General features: G+C 46.2%; 1 protein-coding gene across 3 annotated transcripts in view; it reads left to right on the forward strand.

Annotated features, from left to right (window-relative positions):
• Nucleotides 1-23: 23 nt before the first annotated feature.
• PTDSS1 (phosphatidylserine synthase 1) overlaps nt 24-22,714 on the forward strand; it is a 59,011-nt gene continuing 36,320 nt past the window's right edge. Inside the window, exons 1-3 of one of the 3 annotated variants that reach the window (XM_074352591.1) lie at nt 199-324; nt 10,744-10,853; nt 11,821-11,912. Coding sequence is in view for 1 of the 3 variants with exons in the window: in XM_074352590.1 (XP_074208691.1) it covers nt 146-324; nt 11,821-11,912 (271 nt within the window). In the remaining 2 variants the exon portion in view is untranslated. Of the gene's footprint in view, nt 325-10,743; nt 10,854-11,820; nt 11,913-22,714 lie in introns of all 3 variants that reach the window. The other 2 variants (XM_074352590.1, XM_074352592.1) reach the window with 2 other exon arrangements.

A 22,714-nucleotide genomic window follows, 5' to 3' on the forward strand; every position in this document is an offset into this window, starting at 1 on the left:
CCTGCGCCGGTCCTTCCCTCGGCTCCCAGCCCGTGCTCCGCGCCAGACCCGGCCGCCCGCCCGCCCGCTGCGGCTCGTCACCTCCGGGGTCCCAGCCTCCACGGGCCGGGGCCGCCGCCGCCGCCGCAGGACGGGGAGGCGGGCCATGGCGTCCTGCGTGGGGAGCAGGACGCTGAGTAAAGATGATGTGAACTACAAGATGCATTTCCGGATGATTAACGAGCAGCAAGTGGAGGACATCACCATCGACTTCTTCTACCGGCCGCACACCATCACGCTGCTCAGCTTCACCATCGTCAGCCTCATGTACTTTGCCTTCACCAGGTGAGGCGGGCCGGGCCGCGCTGGGGGCGCGCCCTTGGGCGAAGGGAAGGGGCGGGTGGGGGCGCTGGCGGGGAGCGTGGCCGGGAGAGGAAGCGAGCTGTCTGCTCCTCGCACCCGCTCGCAGACCCGCCGCCCACGCAGCTCTTCCACCCGCCGGTGTCTCACCTAGCACACCCGGCTTCCTCCCCTCCAGCTCCTCTGGACCGACATTCGTCCCTACCCTCCAATCCCACCCCACCCCCACCACTCTCTGTACCACCATTCCCGATACACCGCCTCGGGCCACATCAGGAACACTCTTGGGTCACCTAGCACGACCCCTCCCGCCGCCCCGCCTCACATCTCCTACTGCTCTTAGCATCCCTCCCCACACACGTCACGATGTCGGCCCCCTCCTCTCCAGCCCCCATCCTTCGCTAGCACTCCGCATGAATCATCTGGTATGCACCACTTTTGGCACATACCACTACACTGAACACACCCCAGTCCACAGCGTCTTCCACGCACCACGCACAGGCCCAGGTGCAGACCCCTTTCCGCTGAACTCCTCCAGCATTCACACTACCCGCCATGCACAACATGCACATGTGAGGTGCACACTATTATTATAGTCTCTCCCATGCAGCACCTCCAGTATGCACTGCACACACATCATCTAGCACGACCCTTCCCCCAACCTCAGACACCGCCGTCTGTACCACAACACAAACTATCGCCTTGGATACACACATCACAGCGGACATCCCAGCACCGCCATACAGACACCAACCCATCAGACAGTGCACGCTGGATTCTCTTCATCACCTAACATGCAACCGGAAATGAGACATTGTCAGGCAATTGTAGCAGTGCCCGGTGCATCCTATGCATTCCTATGCTATGGAAAGTGTTAAATAAAACACGTAAATCTCACATGCTGTAGCACAACTGTCTTATTCCTCTGAAAACTTTCACACGCATACACACACACACACACACACACACACACCACACACACACTGGAAGCACTTCTAATATATACCTGTGCATAGGAGCTACCTGGCCCAACTCTTGGTGCCTGCATCTTATAACCCACCTCACTGACATGTGGAACCCCTAACCCAGGGAACTGATTCATGCCCAAATGACAGGCACACCATGGGCCCTACTTAAATGGATTTATATCTTCTGAGTGAACCTCTTTAAAGAAAGGAAAGTCATGCCTACCACACTAATGGTTTAAAAGTCCAACCCAGGGATGTGTAGTTTTGGAGCCAGACTGTTGGTCTCAAAACTATTTGTATGACCTTGGTTAAGTTATTTAAGCTTTCTCTGAGCCTCAGGATCCACATGTGTGAAATGGGGGTTGAATATGTACTTACTTCATATGGAGTTATGAGAATAAAGTGAATATGCGTGAATGCCCTTAGCAGGTGCATGATGCACAGTTGGTGTCAGTTACTTCTCTTCCAGTGTATTTATCCAACAGCCAATGGTTCTCAATCCATATCAGCAGAAAATGTGCAGGGGTATATTCAGTGGCCATGAGCATTGGGGGACCCTCTGGTATTCAGTGGTTGGGGGTTAAGGATGCTAAATGTTTACAACACAAGGGATGGCTTTATTCAACAAAGAATTGTCGCCTGTACACAGGCACCCATGTGCACATACACCCTTGTATACACACACATGCCAGTAGTGTCTCCTTTGAGAATCACTGCACTTTTTCAGATTTTCATAAAAACTAATAATGTTCTCCCACATGACACTTGTTCCTTACCTTTATCATCCATTTGACTCTTGGTTCTTATTTTGTAAGTGTTCATTTATTGGCACGAATCTACTCAAAGCCATAAACCATATGTAACAATTACTCTCAATGATTGAGGGATACAGTTACTATTATTGTAAAATCTTTTGCAGATGCTCTGCAGTGGGATAAGATCAGGCTTTTCCACAGTGTCCAACCCAGAACATATTCCCAGTTTTGGAGACGAATCAGTCTTGTCCCTAATTATGGTTACCCTCAAATACTTCATCATTTGTCTGATTTTACCACCTAATAGCTGTGTGGCCACTTGATTTGCTAAGCCTGGGTTTCCTCATCTGTACGTAAAATTAAAATATCTTGTAATACCTCATAGGATTGTGTGCTGTAAGGGCTCAGTCCAGTTTTTAAAAAATAATTTGTGTTCAGCTCAGTGAATGACAGATAGTAAGTACTCAGTAAACATTAGCTATTTCTATTATTACATCATTTCGTTGTACACTAATGCCTTCTAAATTGTATTTGTCATTGAATGAGGGTGTGGTATGCTGTATAACTGAGACAAAGGATAAAGACATTGGAAGAAAGGACATTGCTTTGCTTGGATAATGTACATGCCTGTGTCATGTTAACTTCAGTTTCACTTTGTCTCATGTGGGTTGGCAAGGATGGAATTCTTGAGGGTGTTTCTTTGAAACTAGCCAAGTAATTATGGTACTTTATTTTAAATAATGAGAAAGAAGAATGAGCAGTTTGTTTCAACCTTTTATCTTTAATATTATTCTAGGCCCTTTCAGAATAGATTTCTCTTCCTCTTTTCTAACATAGAAAGCCACATTCTTCTGGAATTTCCCCTTTACGGCATGTTCTGCTGAAGCAGTCAATAAATTCCAGCAGTGAAAGTATAAGAAATGAATATGAATTTTAACAGCTTGTCTGAAGTATACTGAGGTTCAGATTATGGCCTTTTCCAAAATCTGAGGTTCAAAAATGATCATAATTTTATTTTTCACTCATTTCGTAGAGAAGGAATCATGTATGAAGGAACTACTTAATAACAAATTTCATCTTATATAAAATCATAGGCACCATGAATAAAAGTAGTACTTACTATGTCTTAACTCATTTTTCGCAATGATTTCTGACCCTTTAAACTGAGACGTTAGTAATAGCTGTGTCTTTTTCCATAAAGTTTGAAAGTAATGACTTCTTAAATGAAAATTACTCATTCTGTGCTTCCTTACAGTGATTATTTCTAGTACCTTATCCTTATTTTGTAAGAAGATTTTAGTTGGATGACTGTTCAGTGCAATTATTTCAATAAAACTTTAAGGATATGTCTTAATATTTGTTTTTCAAAGACTAGTAGTTGAAGAGGATAGGCGATAGAAGTTTTTGGGGTGTCATGTTACCTGTATGTTGGAAACAGTACCCGGGTCATGTCACATGCCGCAAAGACAGCGAGCATTTAGGATTGCGAAGGATTAGATACCTCACACAGAAGCCTGAGACAAATTTGGATTTATCAAGTAGTTCTTTTATTCAACAGCAATTAGGCCAACGCACTGTGAAACCATAGTGTTTTCAGTCTCCAGTCTCTAGCACTGTCACTAACAGTAAAACTAGGTGCTACTGAGTCATTCTCCCTAAGATTTGAAAAAGCTCATTTTGCCACCTTGTAGGGTAAGTATTTTTAGAAATTAAATACTTTGGCACATGTCTTATAAGTTCGTTCAGCCGAAGTGGGGCAAGGAGAACCTTTGTCTCAAGCTCCTAGTACCTCGTTTTACTCTGCTTTCGTAGGTTGGTAAACTTGGAAATGTTGAATGACCTTGGTGTCAAAAACTCAGGCTTAAGATTTGAAAACACCAAAATGTACTAAATCACAAACGTAGTGGCCTCCTCCCTCCTGAAGAGGCACCTGGCCGTAGAGCCATGGAATCAGTCTCTCCAGTGACACTTGTTCAGCGGAAATCATCCGTGACCGGGGAGAGCTTGTCTGCCTGCAGGGTGCTGTCCCCAAGGGGTCACCCACTTGTCTGTGCTGGGTTTCTCCTTGGTGTGGGACTGAGGAGACAGAGGCGAGCAGGGACATGGACAGACTTGATTTATTTATTTTTATTTATTTGTGATAGGGGCGTCTACTTCATTTCCTTTAGCAGCTTTGGAGCTCCAGCACATCCTATCACGGAGCCGCGGTTCCGCCCTCTGTGTCACCGCCCTCAGGGACACCTGCCAGCCTCCCCTGTTCTTTCTCTTCAGACCATATCAATTCCCATTAGAAAACATCTGATCCTGCTGATTCAGTTGTCTCCTTCCTGTTTCCTTTATGTACGTCGTGTTCTTTCTCCCAACAACAGAAGGCCTGGACTGGAAGTCCTTGCTCCCCGGCGCCAGCAGGGTTAAGTGGTCGTCCCGAGTGGCTGTGTCCTGGGGTTGCACCAGCCCTGGAGGTGACCGCAGCGCACTGTTGGGTGTTGCCCTCTAGAGAGGCCCACTTAACAGCCATGTTAACATTCTCTCCCTCACTTCCTATTTGAATCATTTGTTATTGGATTTAAATAAGCATCTTTTTACATCCTTTCATATTCTTAATTCTGGTGTTTTATGTCCCTAATAAGATTATAAGTTTATTGAAGGGGAAAATGAGTCATAGATTTCTTGGGGCTCTTCTGCAATAAATAATGAATAAGTGCCTAGATGCCCCAAGTATTTACTTGATTTAGAGGTTGCTTACCTCAGAGAGATTACACGCCTGGGAACTGCTGCCTGCATTTTAGCATTTTAGATATAATTCTGTTACCAAGTGTAATACAGTTTTTCTTGTGACATAATCCCCTAGCCCCAGATTTCCATAGAGAAGTTAGCAGGTTTTCAGTCTGGTTGACGCTGGAAGCCAGGACTCGTCCAGGCAGCTAGGATGGCTTCCTGAGCCCTAGGCCCTGGCATCACGTTTAATTTGGTTTAACAGTCTGCATTCCACCCACCGGTCCTCTGCTCTGCTCTCGTGGAGTTCATCTAGATCGTCTTCACAGCATCTAACTGGGCCTTAATAGCCTTCACAGCTGTCTACTTCTTCCTGTGCCCTGGTTTTAGCTCAGCAAATGCCCAGCTTTTTGGAATAAGACACTCCCAGGCCTTGACTCCATTTCCCTCCCGTCCATCCTCCACACTGCTTTCCTCCTGACCTTTTAAAGACAAGATCATGAGCTCATCTGTCCCTTTTCCCTGCTCACAGACTTTCAGTGGATCCCCATCGCCTGTAGGAAGTGCTCGCTGGACCCTAAGGTCTTCCGTTAGTGTCGAGTAGGTCTGCTTCTCCATCCTTACGCCTGCCCCTACAGTGCACAGTACACACGGCAGGCCCAGACATCTCCCCGGTTCCACCCTTAGTGCCAGGCAGGCACCTGCCTCCGACTGGAGAGCACCTTCTTGTACCTCCCACGTAAGGAGCCCGTGGCATCCCTCACAAGCCACCTGGTTGGTCCGCCTCCCACACACCTTTCTTGGTTGTTCCAGAAAGCACAGAGGAAGAAATGTTTATATCCTTCCAAACATTGTTTATTATTGTATCTCTTCTATTTGTTTCTATATCAATTTCTTGAGGCCAGATACCTTCATCATCACAGAATACATACCCAGGAAATGTTCAATGAATCAAATATAAAAAATCATTTATGTGGTAAGAACTTTTAAGAGATATCACTCTTCTCCTTTAGTTGATATCTCAGCCATAATTCTTGACAAGGATCATAACGTTCTATGAAATGAAGTGCATGTAATCTTCGAAGATAATACCAAAGCCAGTTAACGTCGGTCCACCTTGTAACCTGGGACTAAGGTTTCCATTGGGAGGGAGGACCCTTAGCAGTGACTGGCCCCATTAACATGACCCTACCTGGGTGTCTCAGTTACAAGGGTTCATATTAAAGGGATGGAAAGGAAAAGATGTGGGGGGAGACAATCAACTTAGCAGCCTTAGGAGTCAGGATAAAGTGTCCGTACCTTCCTGGCCCCAGGGAGACAGCCTTGTCTAAAGATTCTGTGCTAGTGAATGGAGTCGGCTTCGCTTTCCCAAGTCTCCTTGGCCGCTGCTTGTAGTCCATTTTTCAAGTTTAAGAATCTGAGTCCAAAACTTTTTCTGAGTGCAAACTTGTTTAAAAAAAAAAAACCAAAACTCAGGGCTTTCCTTATACCTGCCCTGCTTTTAGGATGCTCTCCTCTCTGGCAGTTAACCTATATCCTGGTTGAAATGGGGATGGCTGAGGACTTGAGCTGTCTGAGTACTTGACTGGTCCCTCAGCGCCTGGACAGGAGAGTCGTCATCAGTGGGCCCTGTAGGCTCTGGTGCTGGGACTCTCCCTCGCATTACCTGGGTCGCAGACCGCCTCAGCCTTAGCCCCTCACTCATTCTGGAACCCCCCATATTGTGAAGGCCTGCTCTGTGCCAGGTGTTGTGCTGAGCCCTGGAGCTGCTGCGGGTTAATGAGGTGGGACCTTAAATCACAGTTTTCCTGTCCTCTGTCCACTGGGTATTTTCACTGCGAATGGTCAGGGCTACCCCAGCGGGCTCCTGGAACACCTAAATTTAGCAGAGCGGGAAAAGGACTTTGCCTCCCTAAGCTTGTCTGCCTGTATCACACTGGTGAGTGTAGCGGTCTTGACCCAGAGCCAGCATTCCAGAAGCCCTGGCACCTACTTCCTCTTGGCTTCTATTTGTCAGTGTGGGCAAGATAAAGCAAGAGCTCTATTTTCCTCACCCTCCAAGTAAAGATAAAATGCTCCCCGACAGAACTGTGGAGCAGTTAAACAAAATGCCAGCTGGGAAAGTTCTTTAGAAAGTTCAGAGCGCCGGAGGCTCAGGTGCTTGGTGTTAGGAGCCTCAGTAGAGCTGGGAAAGAGGTCAGGGTGCCTGACAGCATCGCAGATGAAAGCTTGAAGTTGTTTTTTCTTTGTTGCTGTAAAGCAAAATGTCTTGGTTGAGCAAGGATCCTAAGGCCAGGAAGAGTCAGGATGGGGACCTAGCAGCCCTGACCACAAGTTATCATCTTCCCTGGGAAGTGGGAACTGTACTGCGCCCCCGGCAAAGCCTGAGGAGATGGTAATGGGGTCTTGTGTGAGCAATTGAAAATGGTTTTTTTGGTTGATTTTTTTGGTTTGTCAGGTTAATCAGAGACAGTTCCAGCAAATAAAAAACTTTTCTCTCTGGCCAAGGGTTTGCTAAGATAATACTTTAATTGTATATGTCGTGGTGCATAGTTCTCTGAAGACTCAAGACCATGTCTGTTCATCTCTGTCCCCAGTGATAGGTGTCAGCTAACTGAGGGAATGAGTGGACAGAAATCGGGAGCTAATAAGTAACAATTCCTCTGTGCCAGGTGCTGTTCTCAGTCTTTACATATGCTAAGTTATTTTATTCTCACAACAACCCTGTGAGGTGCAATTTATTATCCTTGATGTACTGATGAGGAAACCAAGGCACAGAGAGGTTAAGTGCTCTGCCCAAGGTCACGCAGGCCGAAGAGTGTAAAGTCAGAATTCTGGCCACAAGCCTGTCCTCCCTGTCACTGCACCCAGCAGCCTCCTAAAGGGGAAAAAGCCTAGACTTTGGAGTCAGTAAAATGCAGAATATGATCGTTTACCCCCTTCAAGAGAACTAACACACAGAGCAGCTAGCCTTCCGAGGCACAGGCATAGTGGGTGTCCAGAGGCCACCCTTTCTTGTCCTCTGAGTGTCTCTGGAGTCCCTAGTGTGGTCTTTGTGGCCTTTGCAGCCACATTGCTTTTCGTGATGAACTGGGAAATGGTGAAGTCCCTGGATTACTGGGAGCTGACAGAGGACAGTCTGCACCAGGCCTTGGTGAATGGCCCTGTGTGGTCAGCTTGTCAGGAGGCCGGCGTGGGTGGGCGGCCTTCTCAGTCATGCATTCCAGTCTTGGCGCCCACCACTTGCAGGGACTGTTCCGGGGGCCCTGGGAACAGCCTCCGCTCCCAGGAAACCCAGAGGGTCAAGCTGGGGCTGCCAGTCTGATGGGACTGAGGTTTCCTCTTCACCACCTGCCCTCCCCTGTGCCCTAAATCTTTGATCACAGGAACTTGATCCTCCTGTACTGTACGTTTTCAGTTTTGCCAAAGACCTCACTGTCCATCTTTGATACATTTTTATTTCTAATTAGGCAAATAGGAAACAGCCAGCTTTTCAGACCCACTGCTATTTTATTCAGATTTAATGGGCTTTTTTTTTTTTGGCTCCAGAAACTAGGCTCTTCTTTTGATCCTGTCTTTCTAATAAAATTACTCAAAATTTACAAAAGTGCAGTTTCACTGTTTATCACTGTTCTTATGAATTTAATGTTGATATATAATTAAATTTTTTGAAAAGTGGCATATCCACGTTGCTTGAAATCCAAGCTCTCCCAAAGGGTATATGGTGAAAAGTCCAATCTCCACCCCCTACCCTACTCCTCTTTTATCCTCTTTGGAGAAAACCAGTGTCGCCATTTGGGTGGATTTCCAGAGACATGCTGTGCAGCTGTGAGCACAGGTTACAAGTTACACACACATACACATGCTCGCTTTTTTTGTGGAAAAAGTTGCTTACTATACCCACAGCTCTACAACTTGATCTCTGAAGTTATTCTGTATCAGTTAATTAATAAAAAGCCTCTTCATTCTTTTTACAGCTGCCTAGTACTCCATTATGAGACGGGGCCATAATTTACTTAATCAGTCCCTTTTTGGTGGACATTCAGTTGTTTCCAATTTTTGCTAACACATATAATACCACAGTGAACCACCTTGTATTTTTGCATAAATGAGGATAGATTTGTGGGATAAATTCCCATACATGGATTTGCTGGGTCACATGGTATATACATTTATAAGTTAACATGTTGCCAGATTGCCCTCCATTAAAGCAGTGTAAATTTATACTACACACTAGCAATGTGTGAGAGTGCCTGTTTATCTGTTTCTGCATATCCTCATCAGCTCAGTCATCAAACTTTACCTTTGTCCATAAGGTAGATACAAATGGTCTCTCTGTGTTTTAATTTGTCCATCTCTTACCACGAACAAGGTTGGGTATCTCTTCACTCCACCTGAGAGCCATTAGATTTTTTGCTCTGTGAACTGTCTCTTCAAATCCTTTGTCCATTTTTCTGTTTGTTTCTCTTTGTCCGTTTGCTTTTCTTTCTGTTAACTGATGCTGGGGCGAGTGCTCTGTAATTAGGGGGATCAACCCTTTGCCTTCATGTGAGTTGCAGATATTTTTCCCAGGTTTATCGCTTTTCCTTTGCTTTTGTTACTGATTTCTTTGCCATGCAAATTTATTAGCTTTTTCCTTTATGATTTCTGGGTTTTGTGTCATCCTTTAGAAAGGTCTTCCCTACTCTGAGGCTATTGTGTTTCGTTTTGGGTTTTTTGGTTTTTGGCTTTTTTAATTCTCTCATTTCTTCTAGAATTTTGTTCTGTCTTGTTTTTACTTAATTCTTTGAATCATCCAGAATATATTTTGGTAGGAAGTATGACTTATGGAACTTCATCTTATTTTTTTAGGCAACAGTTACTCATTTTAGCCTTGCTTTTATTTTGTAACTTACAAGTTGCATGGCCTGTCAAACTCTCTTATGCCACCCCCGTGCACTTACTATGAATCAGATTGATGTAGGATGACAGCTAAGTTTCCCTGAGGCAGTTTGGCGTAGGGGAAAGATCACCATCTGTGGAGTCTAGCAGGCCTGGTCTTGAATGCTGGCTCTGCAGTTTCTTACTTCTTGGGCGAGTCACCAAACCTCTCTGAGCTTTTGTTACCTCATTTGTAAGATGTGGTTGATAACACCTCATTTTGCAAATGGGTTGTGACAATTAGAGGTGATGTCTATAAACTGCCTGTTCAGGGCCTGGCACACAGTAGATGCTTGAGAAGCAGGAGCTAGTATCATTGCTGTCATCAGTACCAGTTTCGGTCGTGTGATGTTGGTCTGAATGGGGACGTTCTGTCCCCGCCCCCGCTGTGGGGAGCTCTTCTTCAGTAAAAGCCAGTGTTCCTGGAAACCGGATATGGGGCTTCCCTGCATAAACCAGAGGGCATCACAAGTACCCCAGTAGTGGCTGGGCTGGCATTTTTAGGTTGTGTTTATAACCTCTGGGCAGATGTTTCATTGTTAGGATGTCCATTAAAATGAGATTGTACTTTACTGCAAGAGGACGTCTGTCTGATTCTGTAGTTTGGTTTTGTAATCAGATCTGTGATGTTAATAGTCAAGTATTATTTGTCCAGCATTAGTTTAGGACTGTTTGGCCATATGATCTAGGAGACATTTAAGATCTGTATGCTCTCTTATTTTAGAACCTTGGGTTCAATCCTGTCTTTAGTCTGGAAATTATTTCATTGGGTGCAGAAACTTAGCAGCCTAAACAGAAGTTGACAGTCCTTAACTAGGTGATTCATTATTGTTTCATTCCACACCGCTTCATATATATATTCTGGTGCTCTGGGTTTTGTTTTTTTTTTCCTATGCAAACTTGGTTTTCTTCTAAGATTTTTTTGATTTGTAATGTTTAATTTTAATTTAATATTTGTCTTCTGAAAAGTCTTTTACTACAGTCCTTCTTGTCGACTGAAATAAAATGCACAACCTAAAAGTTGAGAGTTATGTTTTATTCGGCAGATTTCCTGTGGACTCAAGCTCGGGACACGGCATCTCAGGTCACTCTAAGAGGCTGTTCCAAAGGGGCAAGGTAGAAGCCAGGAGATAAGAGATTTTGCGACAAAGACCAGGTAGTCAGAACATCAAAAGTTTACTGTTAATTAAAGAAAACTGGTTATCTCAAGTTAAAGAATTTGGTGCTTTTCTTTGTCTGGGAAGGTGCAAAGGTCTGGGCTCAGTGAAATCATTCCTTGGATATGCACTTGGCTATTTAGGGTCAGTGCCCTGTTCTTCCACATCCTGAGTCCCCTCAGGGGGGCACGGCTGGGGGGGCTGCAGAGGCCTGGCTGCCTGCTTGTCCTCATCCTGCATCCCCTCCCCTCACTGTCGGGGGCGGGGGGTGGCAGCAGCGGCTGATGGGGTTACGCAGGAGTTAAATACAGTAGGACGTTAGAAGTGACCCGGCACAGGAGGGAGGAAGCTTATCTCCTTACTTTACGATTATGTTGCTTCTGTTCTGTGTTTAAATCTTGTATTTTTTTTCTCTTAATTTTTCTTTTAGCATTTTTTACCAGTGCTTTCTGATTACTTACGCTACACTGCGCCGTTTTCATTCATCCCTTAAATAGCCAACTGCCCCAATTTAACAATTGACTATATAACCTCATGGCGCTATGCCCTTTCCTTATAATCTTATGCTTCCTTTCTGATTCCCGAACAGTTTCTTTGCCACAGTCCATATAGTGAAGTCATCTTTAGTTATCCTTAACACCAAAAGGCATTTCCCCAAAATAAACCTTACCTTTTGACATACTGGGTATTTTTTAAAGAACAGTGATTCTCAAATGCTTGTCTGAGTAGAATGTGTGTTGGTGTGTAAAGTTGCCGATTGCTTTTCATGTAAGAACTGTACTTTATTAATGAGATTGTACTATTTTTAGGAATGGACAGTGAACAGTAAGTAATGTGTGTAGTGACTTAGCTCAGCAAAATAAAGTTAGCCCTCCCCCAGTTTTTAAAACACGGGAACTCTTACCCCTCCTAGGCTGACTGTTCAGATCTGAGGATGAATACTCAATGTTTCTTTTCTGTTTCCAGGGATGACTCTGTCCCAGAAGACAACATCTGGAGGGGTATCCTCTCTGTAATTTTCTTCTTTCTTATCATCAGTGTGTTAGCTTTCCCCAATGGTAAGTGATGTTATCCTTTCTCACGTTTCTCTTGTTCATTGTGCCCTTTTGGGTATTTTTGAGATGCATGTCACCTGGGAGATGAAACTAGAGGGTGAAATAAACACGCTGAGTGTCACAGGGTGGTGACGGGCACAGGCTTCGGAGGCTGACTGCTCGCTTCCCAGCTCTGTCTCTCTTTTTAATAGTCCTTCATTTTCTCTCTGTGAAATGGAGGGAAGTACTCTTGTAAGGGTTAGCTGAATCAATACATGTAAAATGCTCTGAACAGGGGCCGACGGACTGTAAGCTCTCAGTGAATGTCAACTGTTACTCTTGTTGCTGTTTTTGTTATCATCAGCTGGGTCATAAAATACCCAGCGACTGCTCAGTTACTCCTTTTTACTAAGGACAGGGTCAGTGCTCTAATGAGTATTACTTAAATAATTTGTTGTCTTAAGTGATCTTTTATCGCGGTGAACTTTGCTGGGATATGAATTTTCATTATCAGGTTGAAAAGAAAAACAATTATTACTGTGAAATTTCCCCCTGTCATGTTTATAGACTGAGGCAAAAGCTGACTTGGTGTTCTGCCACACTTGGGATTCATTCCTTTCCTCTGAATTGCCCCTTACAAGTTGCTGTATTTTTTCTTATTCCCCTTCAGTACTTTCTCCCTGGAATATTCTCTGCTTACTCTCTGCAAGTGATTTCTGGATGTTCACTTTTTATATTCTGATTCTTTTGTGCTTAGGATATTTTGTAACCGTTTCAGTCTTTTGTGTGAGTTATGCTCCAAGGGCCTGACTCAGGTTTTAAATATGATGCTTTAAGTTGTGCTGCTTCTCTGTCCTCCCATCTTTCAGTTGAATATAATGTGCCTTATAAGGAGCTCCTAATGAATGTTACTGATTGCTACCTGGAGCTGTACCGTGGTGATAGGATTCTAATACCAATTCTAATTTGGGTGAGCACATGTGTGGGTGGGTGGGTGGGTGGCCGGGGAGGCAGGGGGGTCCCTACACCAACTAGCAATTGTTGAGCATCAGCTGGATGTCCTACAATTCTACTCAGTCCTGGCACTGTCTACCTGGAGGGAGCATGCACTTCCACAGGTTAAGTCTCACAGGACTGCTCCTGTCCCCACTGCAAACGCCAGTCACAAGTCCAGGGTGTCACCTGTGCTTCTGACCGAATGGCTGTAAAATCAGAGGTTCCCATGACCTCTTCCTTGGGTTTGCTAGAGCAGCTCACAAGACTCAGAAAACCAGTTTGCTCACTAGATTACCATACTGGTTCATTACAGGGACTATGACTCAACAGCCCGGTGAAGAGGTGTGTAGGGTGAAGTATGTGGGGAGGGGCCGGGAGCTTCCCTGCCTCTCCAGCTGTGCCGTCTCCCGGGATCTCTACTGGTCACCAACCCAGAAGCTTCCTAAACCTCATCCTTGTAGGCTTCTGTGGAGGCTTCATTACCTAGGTATGACTGATTAAATCTGTGGCCATTGGCAGTTGATTCAACCTGATTCCCAGAGGTCAGGGGGGTGGGGCTGAGGGTTCCAACCCCTCTAATCTCGCTGCTGGCTCCACCAGCCATCAGCCCCCATTCTTGTAACTGTTTTCCAAAAAGTCACCTCATTAACTTAACAGAAGACACTCTTATCACTTTCATAACTTAGGAAATTCCAAGGGTTTTAGGACTGTTCCAGAATAGGGGACAAAGACCAAACACTTAGTTCTTATTATGTAAGTCACAGCAGCATGCAGGGCAAGTCCTTCAGGCTTTCCAAAATGGTGGCATCAAAATTTTGTTCTGTATTGTGGGTTTTGCTGGTAGCATAATAATCCGACCAGTAAAAATATGATTCTGAGCCCTGCAGGCAACAGGTTGTTCTAGATCACCAAGTTACTTGACAACTGAGTTTAGTTCTCTAATCACTCATGCTTTTAGATTAAATTTTATTTATTTATTTATTTATTTACCTACTTACTTACTTACTTGTGAAAACCTTTTAAGACGTGAAAACCTGTGTAGCAAGCTGCTACAACAGAGTCTGTACACCGAGCAACTTAACCGAAGACTCATCCTGTAGCAGAACCTTCTCCAGCCGTGAGCCTGCGAAACCAATCAAATCCTTGTTGTGGCACATGGTGTTTCTTGTCGGTGACATGGTGACATGTGTGTTGGTAAAAGAATTTACCGGAGATCAAGTATGAGGATAGAAGAGGAGTCTATTAGGAGTACACTGCCAGAGACGACAGCCGGCCGCACGAAGAGAGGTGTCTGTGTGAGCGCCGAGGGCCGGTTGCTGGGGTGTTTTATCAGGCCGGGTCACAAGGTGCCTGATCAGCTTGTGCACACGTTTCTGATTGGTTGTAGGCGAGGTAAGGGGTTTAGGGGCCGTGTTGGGCAGTGGGGTCTGTGACTCTGATACGTAGGCATTAGCTGTCAGTTTGCTAGGGAAACACACCCAGCAAAGAATGTAGACATCTGAGAGCCCAGAAATGGGGGTCGTTGGACTTTGAAGGACGTCAGTTGGCCCCACAGTTCTGTGCTTCCGGAGTGCAATCGTGGGCCAGGCACAGGGTAGACATTTCCATTCCAAATGGGAGGAACAGGAACAAAGGAAGGGATGACAAGTCCCAGGCAGGTCAAACTGTGAGATCTCAAGGCTCAAGCATAATCCTCTTTGGCTTGATGTTCCTTCCAGACCGTCTGGGGCAGTGGTCTGCCTCCCAGCTCTGCCCGGCTGGGGTCAGATCCCCACGGCTCCTGGGGGCTCTTCCCGTGACTGTGCCGGGCGTTGGTCTCACCCTTTGAAGCCAAGGTGGATGCAGTCCTCCTCTCCCCCATGCTCTGTGGTAGAAGTGACAGCCCCAATGATCTCTGAGTCACCTTGGGGTCCTTCTTCCCTTTGTCTTGAAGAGCAGCAAGCGTTCACAGCCAGTAGGCCTGTGGTTTGGCCCCGTAGGGTTCAGGAGATCGAACAGTCTTTACCTTGGGGGTTAGGATTTCAACATGTGAATTTTGGGGGGACAGAAACATTCAGTCCATAGTGTGAAGGAAAAACCGGACTGATCTAACAAGGTAACTCACAAGTCTGGGAATGTGAAGGAGAGGCTGGGCTGGGCTAACAAGGTAACTCACAAATCTAAGTATTGGAATACTGATCTGAGTTCTGCTGGACTAACTCGTAAATCTAAGTTAATTAGTGTTGGTTTGCTGTTCATGTTTTTTTGCTAGCCAGCTGGGTTTTCAAAGATACGTATCTGGCTTTGGAATGTTGGTTTGCTGCCTCCCCGCCTCCACTTTTGTGATGATAATGCTGTTGCTAAAGCTGTTCCATGCCTATTGGCCGAATACCCCGAGCTTGTACTTTACCCTATAAAACCTCACGCGCACGTCTTGGAGGTGCTCAGAGCTTCAGAGCAGAAGCCCCTCTGAGCCCGCCGGCGTAATACATCTGGGTACTCCAGCCCTCCCAGTGGTGCTTGCTTCTTGGCTGGCCTGTCGTTTCCGTAATAATAGCACCTGAGTACCTTATGCAGATATGACAGACAGAGTTTGGCCTTTCCTCAACCATTGGGAGTTCTGCTAACACACAGTTACTGGGGTGTGAAGATAAGATATTCATGATATGGCTAGGTCATGGAATGAAGGGGGGTTGACCCTGCTATGGAATTCACTTTCTAGGAAAAGTCCCCAGTGTCAAACAGCCTTTTTTTTTTTTTAAGCTATTTGCCGACTTTCTTTTCCGTCCCACTTCCAACACTCAAAATCTCAGAATTTTATGTTTAGGGAGAGCTTGGACATTATGGAACCCATCCCCTCTGTCAAGGGTGCTAGAGGACAGCCTCCGTGGCCAGTTGGGGCATCAGGCATTTTCCATACGTTGGAACCACCAGAGGCTGTGAGTGGGCCCCCTGAGCTGGAACCTGGCCTTACAAAGGTGGCGTAAGACAGCCCAAAGCAAGGAAGTGGTGAGCTGCGTCTCAAGTTGGGTACCAATACAAGGCCTCAGGCCACCGACGCCCCGAGGGAAGATGAGGAGGTGACATTTCAGGTAGTGGTCAGTGCTACCCTCCCACAGCCTTCTGCATCCTGTGGAGATCTGCTGCTTGATTCCCTGCCGTCACTCAACGCCCTGACCCTTGTTGATCTGTGACCTCTGTTCCCATTTCTTTCGCATTTCATCTGGCCCCTATCACCTTTTTCTTTGTTTTAAATCAGCCAATCAGAGCATAGTACCTGCTCAGGAAAGCGAACAATCCAAGAGACCGCGTCTTCAAGTCTTCAGCCTTCTTGGGCTGTGTGTTAATTGTTGCTTTGTTCCCAAGGGTTAGTTCTTCACAGCTCTGAAGGTTTTTTTTTTTGCTATATATATATATTTTTAATTTAAACTTGCTATTTCTGAGCCATTTTCGAAGTTTGGGGGATTCCATCTATTGAATGTAACATTTTGTGTGATTTCTGCTGATTTCTCCTCTCTTCCCTGATGACATCCTCTAGTCTTCAACATCCACTTAACTGGCTCAGTCTGTCATTTGGGACTGGGCTTTTGTTTTCCTTCTGGAAAGATAAAAGTTGTTTGTTTTATGCTTTTCTTATCCTGGCTGGCTGCCCGGACTTTGTGAGACATACAAAGTGGGGAGGACCCGCGGGGCTCATCGGGTTCAGCCTGCTCGGCTTACAGCTGAGAAAGCTGAACCCAAGGTTGTCAGTCGTCCCCAGGCCGCACCAGCCCCTGCTGCCAGCCTGGTGTTAGGGCCCGGCTCCCGCGCGTTCCTGGTCCCTTGCCCTGGTCTTTCAGGGCCCATCATGAGATGTTCCGTCTCTGTCTTCTCTAGGTTTCGGTCTCCCTCTGCTTCTCCGTCCCCCATCAGTCTCTGGGGTTCTTCTTTCCCAGGAGCGCAGTCTTAGGGTGGCTGGGCTGCGCCTAGTATGCTTTGGATCCCACGCCCTGTGGGCGGTGGTGGTGCCCCCTCTCCCCTGTTCCCCAGATGTCACCCAGCGGATTGGTGTGACCCTTCCCCTGCCTCCTGTGTGTGGGCTCACACGCCACTGGTCTGTAGTGGAACAGGCCAAAGAGAAGGTCTCAGATGTAGAAAAGGACAAAGTCCGTTCCGGAGTCTGTGTAGGGAAGATTAGGACGTCGGGGAGGCAGTGCTCGCCGGGCTCTCTTGCAGCCACGTGTACAAAGCAGACACCGTGTCCACCTTGTTCTCTAAAGATCCATGTACTCACACTTCACATAAGAGTAGGAAAACTCTAAGTTTTCCACATTAAAGAGTGCATGATTGAATATTTTTACACTGGGGGTGGCTTTGGGAGGTCCCATAGAGATGATGGGGCAGCTGGCATGGCCACGGGGACAGGGTGCCCCCCTCCCCCCGCCCAGAGCTGGCATTCAGACTCTGGCCTGTCCAGGAGCCAGGATGCTAGGTGAGTGCTTCTCAGAGAGGAGCGGACATGCCTCTTCTTGTTCTGATCTCGACAACTTGTCTTCCACTCTCCCCGCCCTTGGCAGGGATCCTCAAGCAAGTCATGAAATGAATGGGAGAGATGGAGCGTGGTGTCTGCCTTCTCCTTGAAGGGCAGCTTGGGGGAGGTGCCTGCAGTGGGTGGCATTCCCAGAATGTTTCTGTTTTGGCAACTTCAAATGCATTTACCCTTGAGTGGGAAAGGCTGCCCTGAATGTTGAAGTACAGGCCAAAGTTTGATGGTGACCATGTGTCTCGTGTACGTGAGTTCATAATGCTGTGTGTGTGCTAGAATTGGTCAACTCCTACAGGAAGGGGCCCTCTGGTTCTTTCTGACCAGAGTCTGAACAACACAGAAGGCCACTGACTTTCTCAATAAGGTTTATAACAGTCAGGATGCTTTTGTCCATAAGTAATAGGAAACCTGTTTCAAAAAGGATTAAAGAATAAATAAAATGTTTGCTTTTTTATGTGACAAGAAGTTCTCATATAGCGTGGTGTCGGGGTTGGCCGATTCAGCAACTCAGTGACTTGCAAAGACCCGAGTTCTCTACCTCTTTCTGCTCTACCATCTTCAGCAGGACACCCTGCTTCGCTGCCCTCACGATCTTGAGACAGCTGGTGCCCGGCTGACGGATGGTCCTGGACAGTGTCCAGCAGAAGAGGAAGTCATGTCTCCCTGTGCGTCTTTTTAGAATTGAAGAGGCCTTTTCTGAAACCCTGCAGCACACTTGCCCTCAGTCCCCTTTGATTAGGATTAGGCCCCATGCCTCTTCTCCAGCCGGACCTGAGGACAGGCGTTGACAGTGCCCGGAGGGCATCATAGACACATCAGAGATCTCCAGTAGAGAGAGAAACAGGATTCCTCCATTGGCTTAGAAGTTGTCGCTGAGTTATATGGGAGAGGAGTGGAGACTCAAACAGACTTTCATTTGACAGTGAGTGCCTGGGGTGGGTTCTAGAGTTCTCTCCTTCAGTCCTATCAACAGACAAGGAGGGAGAGAGCCCGGGGGAGACCAGGGAAGGAGAGGGTCTGATACCCACACACACTTCTTTCCTGCCATCTTCTCGCCCATTGTCTTTTGATTCCCTTGAAAAAAATATTTTAAATGCTACTTCCATCTCCTTATAGCAACTGACACTGGAGTGTGAGTGTAATTTGAACTGGACCACTGTATCATTGGAGTGTAATTATAACTGCATCACCCTATCACTGGAGTGAAATTTAGAAACATGTTGAGTCTCCAGTTGGCTGTGAGATTTCTTTCAACAGGTGACCTCTGTGTGCTTTTCCAGCTTCTGGGGACCTCTGTGGACTGTTCCTCCTCCTTCCCAGACTGCCCACGCCTTCTCTTGCACCCCCAGTGCCCAGCTCATAGTAGCTTCTCAGTAAATATGAATTAAGCAATGAATCTGCCAGGAAATAGTTCACAGAATTAGCCATCTCTTTTCCTTTCCTCGTCTGCAAGAGGAACACCATTCAGCACTTCTTCAGGTATTTTGAGGAGACTGAGATACTAGTGTTTCTTGATTTTCCTGAGTTTATCTTTCTGTTTGTCCTTCAGCCTCATCTGATTTCTCTGAGCTAATAAGATCGTGCTGACCACGTCTCCTTGAGGTGTGAAGGTGATCCAGAGAAGGTTCATTGTCTCCTAAATTAAAAAGAAAAAAAAGGGTTATCATCTCCCCCTATTCTCTGTCTCCTGCTCCACTACTTTTTCTTATAAAAAAAAAATTCTTAGGTCTAAACTTTGCTTAGAGATAATTTCATTCACCTTTTCTAGGTTTTTCCTAGGGGAATTTCAACTTTCACATAATAATAATCAAATATCTCACAATTTCATTTGTCAATTATACCTCATAAAGCTAAAAAAAAAAAAAAAATCATAGGAGAGGCAGACTGAGAAGGCCCGAGGGCACAGGTGGGCAGCTGTCAGAGAGGCAGCTTCTGACTCTGGTTGAAAGGCTGAAGCCTCCCTTGGGTTGGTCCCTGGAACTCGGTTATTCATGGATATGACAATAGTTTGCTGGCAAGTCAAGCTGTGATCTTAGTTTTTGATTTCTGAGGAAGTATTTTAAATGCTAGCTCTCTCATTTCAAAGATGTTGGGTTTCTATTTCTTTTGAAATCAAACTTGCTCTTTATATCTGATTGAAAATGACCTATTCTAGGCACAGGGACTGAATGGGAAGAAAAATATAAAATAGGTAGCTTCTCATTGTGCCTTGTAAGGAAACCACAGTCGTGAACAAAACCAGGGCTTGTTTCTTCATCACCGCCCTAGGGTGCCTCCCCCACCTCTCCTGCGTAACCGAAGACCCAGGCTCTTCCGGGCAGCTTTTACCAAATCAGAAATAAAGAACAGACACGAAGCACACCGGGAGATGGAGCACCCCTATTCCTGAACATGACCCTGGGCAGAGGAAGAGCCTGGGAAAATGGCTTGCTGGGTGGCAAGGTCTGTGGGAAGGCACGGGGATAAGGTAAACGCTCCTGTTACTGGATTCAGGTCCAGCTTGCTCACCGCTCAAAAATGAATACTCAAGAGAGGCAAATATTGGTAGAAAGGAAAGTTGCTTTTCATCAGAATGCCAGCAGTCTGGGGAGATGGTAACCTCAGTGACCGCAAAAACCAACTCCCAAGCTTCTTCTCAACGTTTTAAAGGGAAAAGGGGAAGTCATCTTGGTTCATCACTGAGATGGGGCAGCAGACTCACAGCCACCTCCCACTGATGCAGGCTTGCCCATGCCTCGTGCTCTTTGCTTGGATGCTGTCTTGTTTACACAGTTTCTCTGCAAGGTTGCTGAAGGGGAAGCTGGGGAAGAGATCTGGCCATTGCTCATCTGTTAGTTATTCTCCATTTCTGCTGCTTTGATCTAAGGAAAGAACCAACAGGTTAGGCAAGGTATTATGTGATCACAAGGTTTTAAAGGTGTGCAGGGGGCCAGAGATGAGTCAAGCGTGGGGCTGGCCTGGTTTAAAGTTAGTGACAAGACAAAGGAGCCTCCTGCAGAGAGCTCTTTCCTGCCAAAAGCTGCTTAAGAATCCCCCCTTGTCAGAACATCGTTCCATTTCTATGGGATAGTGGACAAAGATCTGCTTAATGTAACTTCTTCATACTGACACAGGGTGTCGTATTCTTAGACTGGAAGATGTCGAGGTGGGTCTGTAGCATCTGTTTGCTGACAGTTGCAGTTGCCCACTTACATACACAGGTGGGACAAGCTACAATTATTTTGATACCCACAAAGGTATAGGTTATTATGAGCAATCGTGTTAATTCCGCTCTCTTAAGGCCAGTTCTTGGAATTGTGCTGGCCATCCACTCAGTACCGCTCATGATGGAGCAGCCTGTGTCATGGCTGCAGTCTGGTCATCGTGCAGTCAGCTTTTCCCCTCTGGTGGCAATTAACAGTATCTATAAAACAACTCAGGAATGTGCATCGGATACTGAATTTGTGACTCTCTTGTCCTGATCATTAGCCACTTAAGCTTGCTCTCTGGTGACTCGGGGAGGCATGAAAGATTTCAGCTTTTCTGCAGACAAGAGGCAGGGCATGTAGTTGACCAAGTCTTTATGCTTGGAGGGGTCCCGGAGGGTTCTGCCCCATTCTGTTCCAGGAAAGCTATACGTGGTATGCATGCACCTGGGCAGGTAGATGCTGTAGGAAGCATGGCTTTAAAGGTGACTTGACGGGAGTAGCCAAGTCTGAGTGACCTAGGGAGTGTAAGCATCAAGGTTTATTGTCCAGGAAAACGCTAGCCTCATCCTTGATATTTTAAGAGCAAAATAGTATATTTTTAGCAATATTATTGTCTTTGATGGTAAAGATGCTCCTCGTGGTGAGTAATGCTCCTGGAATGTACTTTCTGAATATACTACATGAAAGCATTCAGAGTTTCTTCTCGAAAGAAGTGGACAGATTTGATGACTGAAGTAAGGCCTGGATTGGGTTTTAAAATTAGCTACTGAAAGGTCACCTGACATTCCAGGGCCTTATCTCGGCTTTTGTAGGCAAAAGTGATTCATCCCCACCTCCCTGGACCAGGGCAGGGCACCACGGTGCTCTGCTGTCTCTTCTGAAACCACCACATCAAATTTCTTTCTCAGATCAAATGCAAGGCAGAAAGGATAGCTTAAAAAATTCTATTTTATGAGAAACATTTATGATGTAATATTATGATGTGTAAGTGGGGTATCTGGAGAAGAGAGGAAAAAATTCAGTAAGGGTAAGACAAGGTAAGACTTTAAAAAGCCAAACTGCAGTACGATAAGATGAAGTTGCTCTTTCCAGCTCTGGAACTCCTGTCTGTCTCAGGAATCACACCTGGGCAGAGAGAAATGCCCTGGGGCTGAAGCAGTTGCCTGCTAGGTTAAGGAGGGGGCCCCGCCAATCCCAGATTCCTGGACCACCCCATCCTCTTCACTCTGGAGCACACTGCTTAGGGGCAGACAAGAAAGGGCTGAGTCCAGTGTTCAGAAGGCTGCTCATGGGCTGAAGACCACTTTGGAGGCCTTTCTGCTGGTCGATGCGAGGGAACTTGTGTCAGGCCCCTGCCCTCTCCCTGGTCCTTCCCGACTTTCCTGAACTTGCTTAGCAGTTCCACGTCACAGCAGCTCTAAACACCACCCACTAGCTTGCTTCTCTGCGCTCACTTTCCTGGCCCGGAGACCGTCCTGGCTCAGACCCTCACCTCCTCCCCTGTTCTCTCCTCCTCCTGAGTTGGCCCAGTTCTGAGAGTTGATGGGAAAGTCCAGATGGGCTCTCAGACCGGAGGTGGAGTCCTGTGAGTGTTGGGATGCTGGGCAAATTCCTTGTGGCCCCGTGTCTCTATCTGTGAAATGGGAATGATGGTAGCGCCCTGTCAGGAGAACTAAGATAGTGTGTGTGCCTCTCATCCCCCCACCTGCTACATGGTACGGGCTCAGGAAAATAGCCCTGACTAGTATAACTGCTCTTGAGAGTAACACTGTGTGTGTCGGTTGGGCATGGAATTCTGTTGCAAGGCAAATAATAGATAAAGTTTTAGTGTCATCTTACAAGAGGAAACTATAGAGAAAGTTGGGGTCCCCTGTTATGTCTGAAGGGTTAATTCAGTAGTTTGGATGAAGGACTATTTGCAAGTCAGACAGCTGTTGTAATACAGAAATCCTTCCTGGTGACAAGTTGGGCCATTAACCTAATATCAGCGAAGAAGAGCATTTGGAGAAGACATTTACTTAAAAGATGACAATTTGAACCATCAGTTTTCCAAAAACTTTTGAAGAAAATTCTTAGGTTATGGTACCAGGAGGGGATTCTGGTTTCTATGCTGAGGGGGGAGGGGGAAGCAGCTGAGT

Source organism: Camelus bactrianus, chromosome 25 (assembly GCF_048773025.1).
Source record: "Camelus bactrianus isolate YW-2024 breed Bactrian camel chromosome 25, ASM4877302v1, whole genome shotgun sequence".
NCBI lineage: Eukaryota > Metazoa > Chordata > Mammalia > Artiodactyla > Camelidae > Camelus > Camelus bactrianus.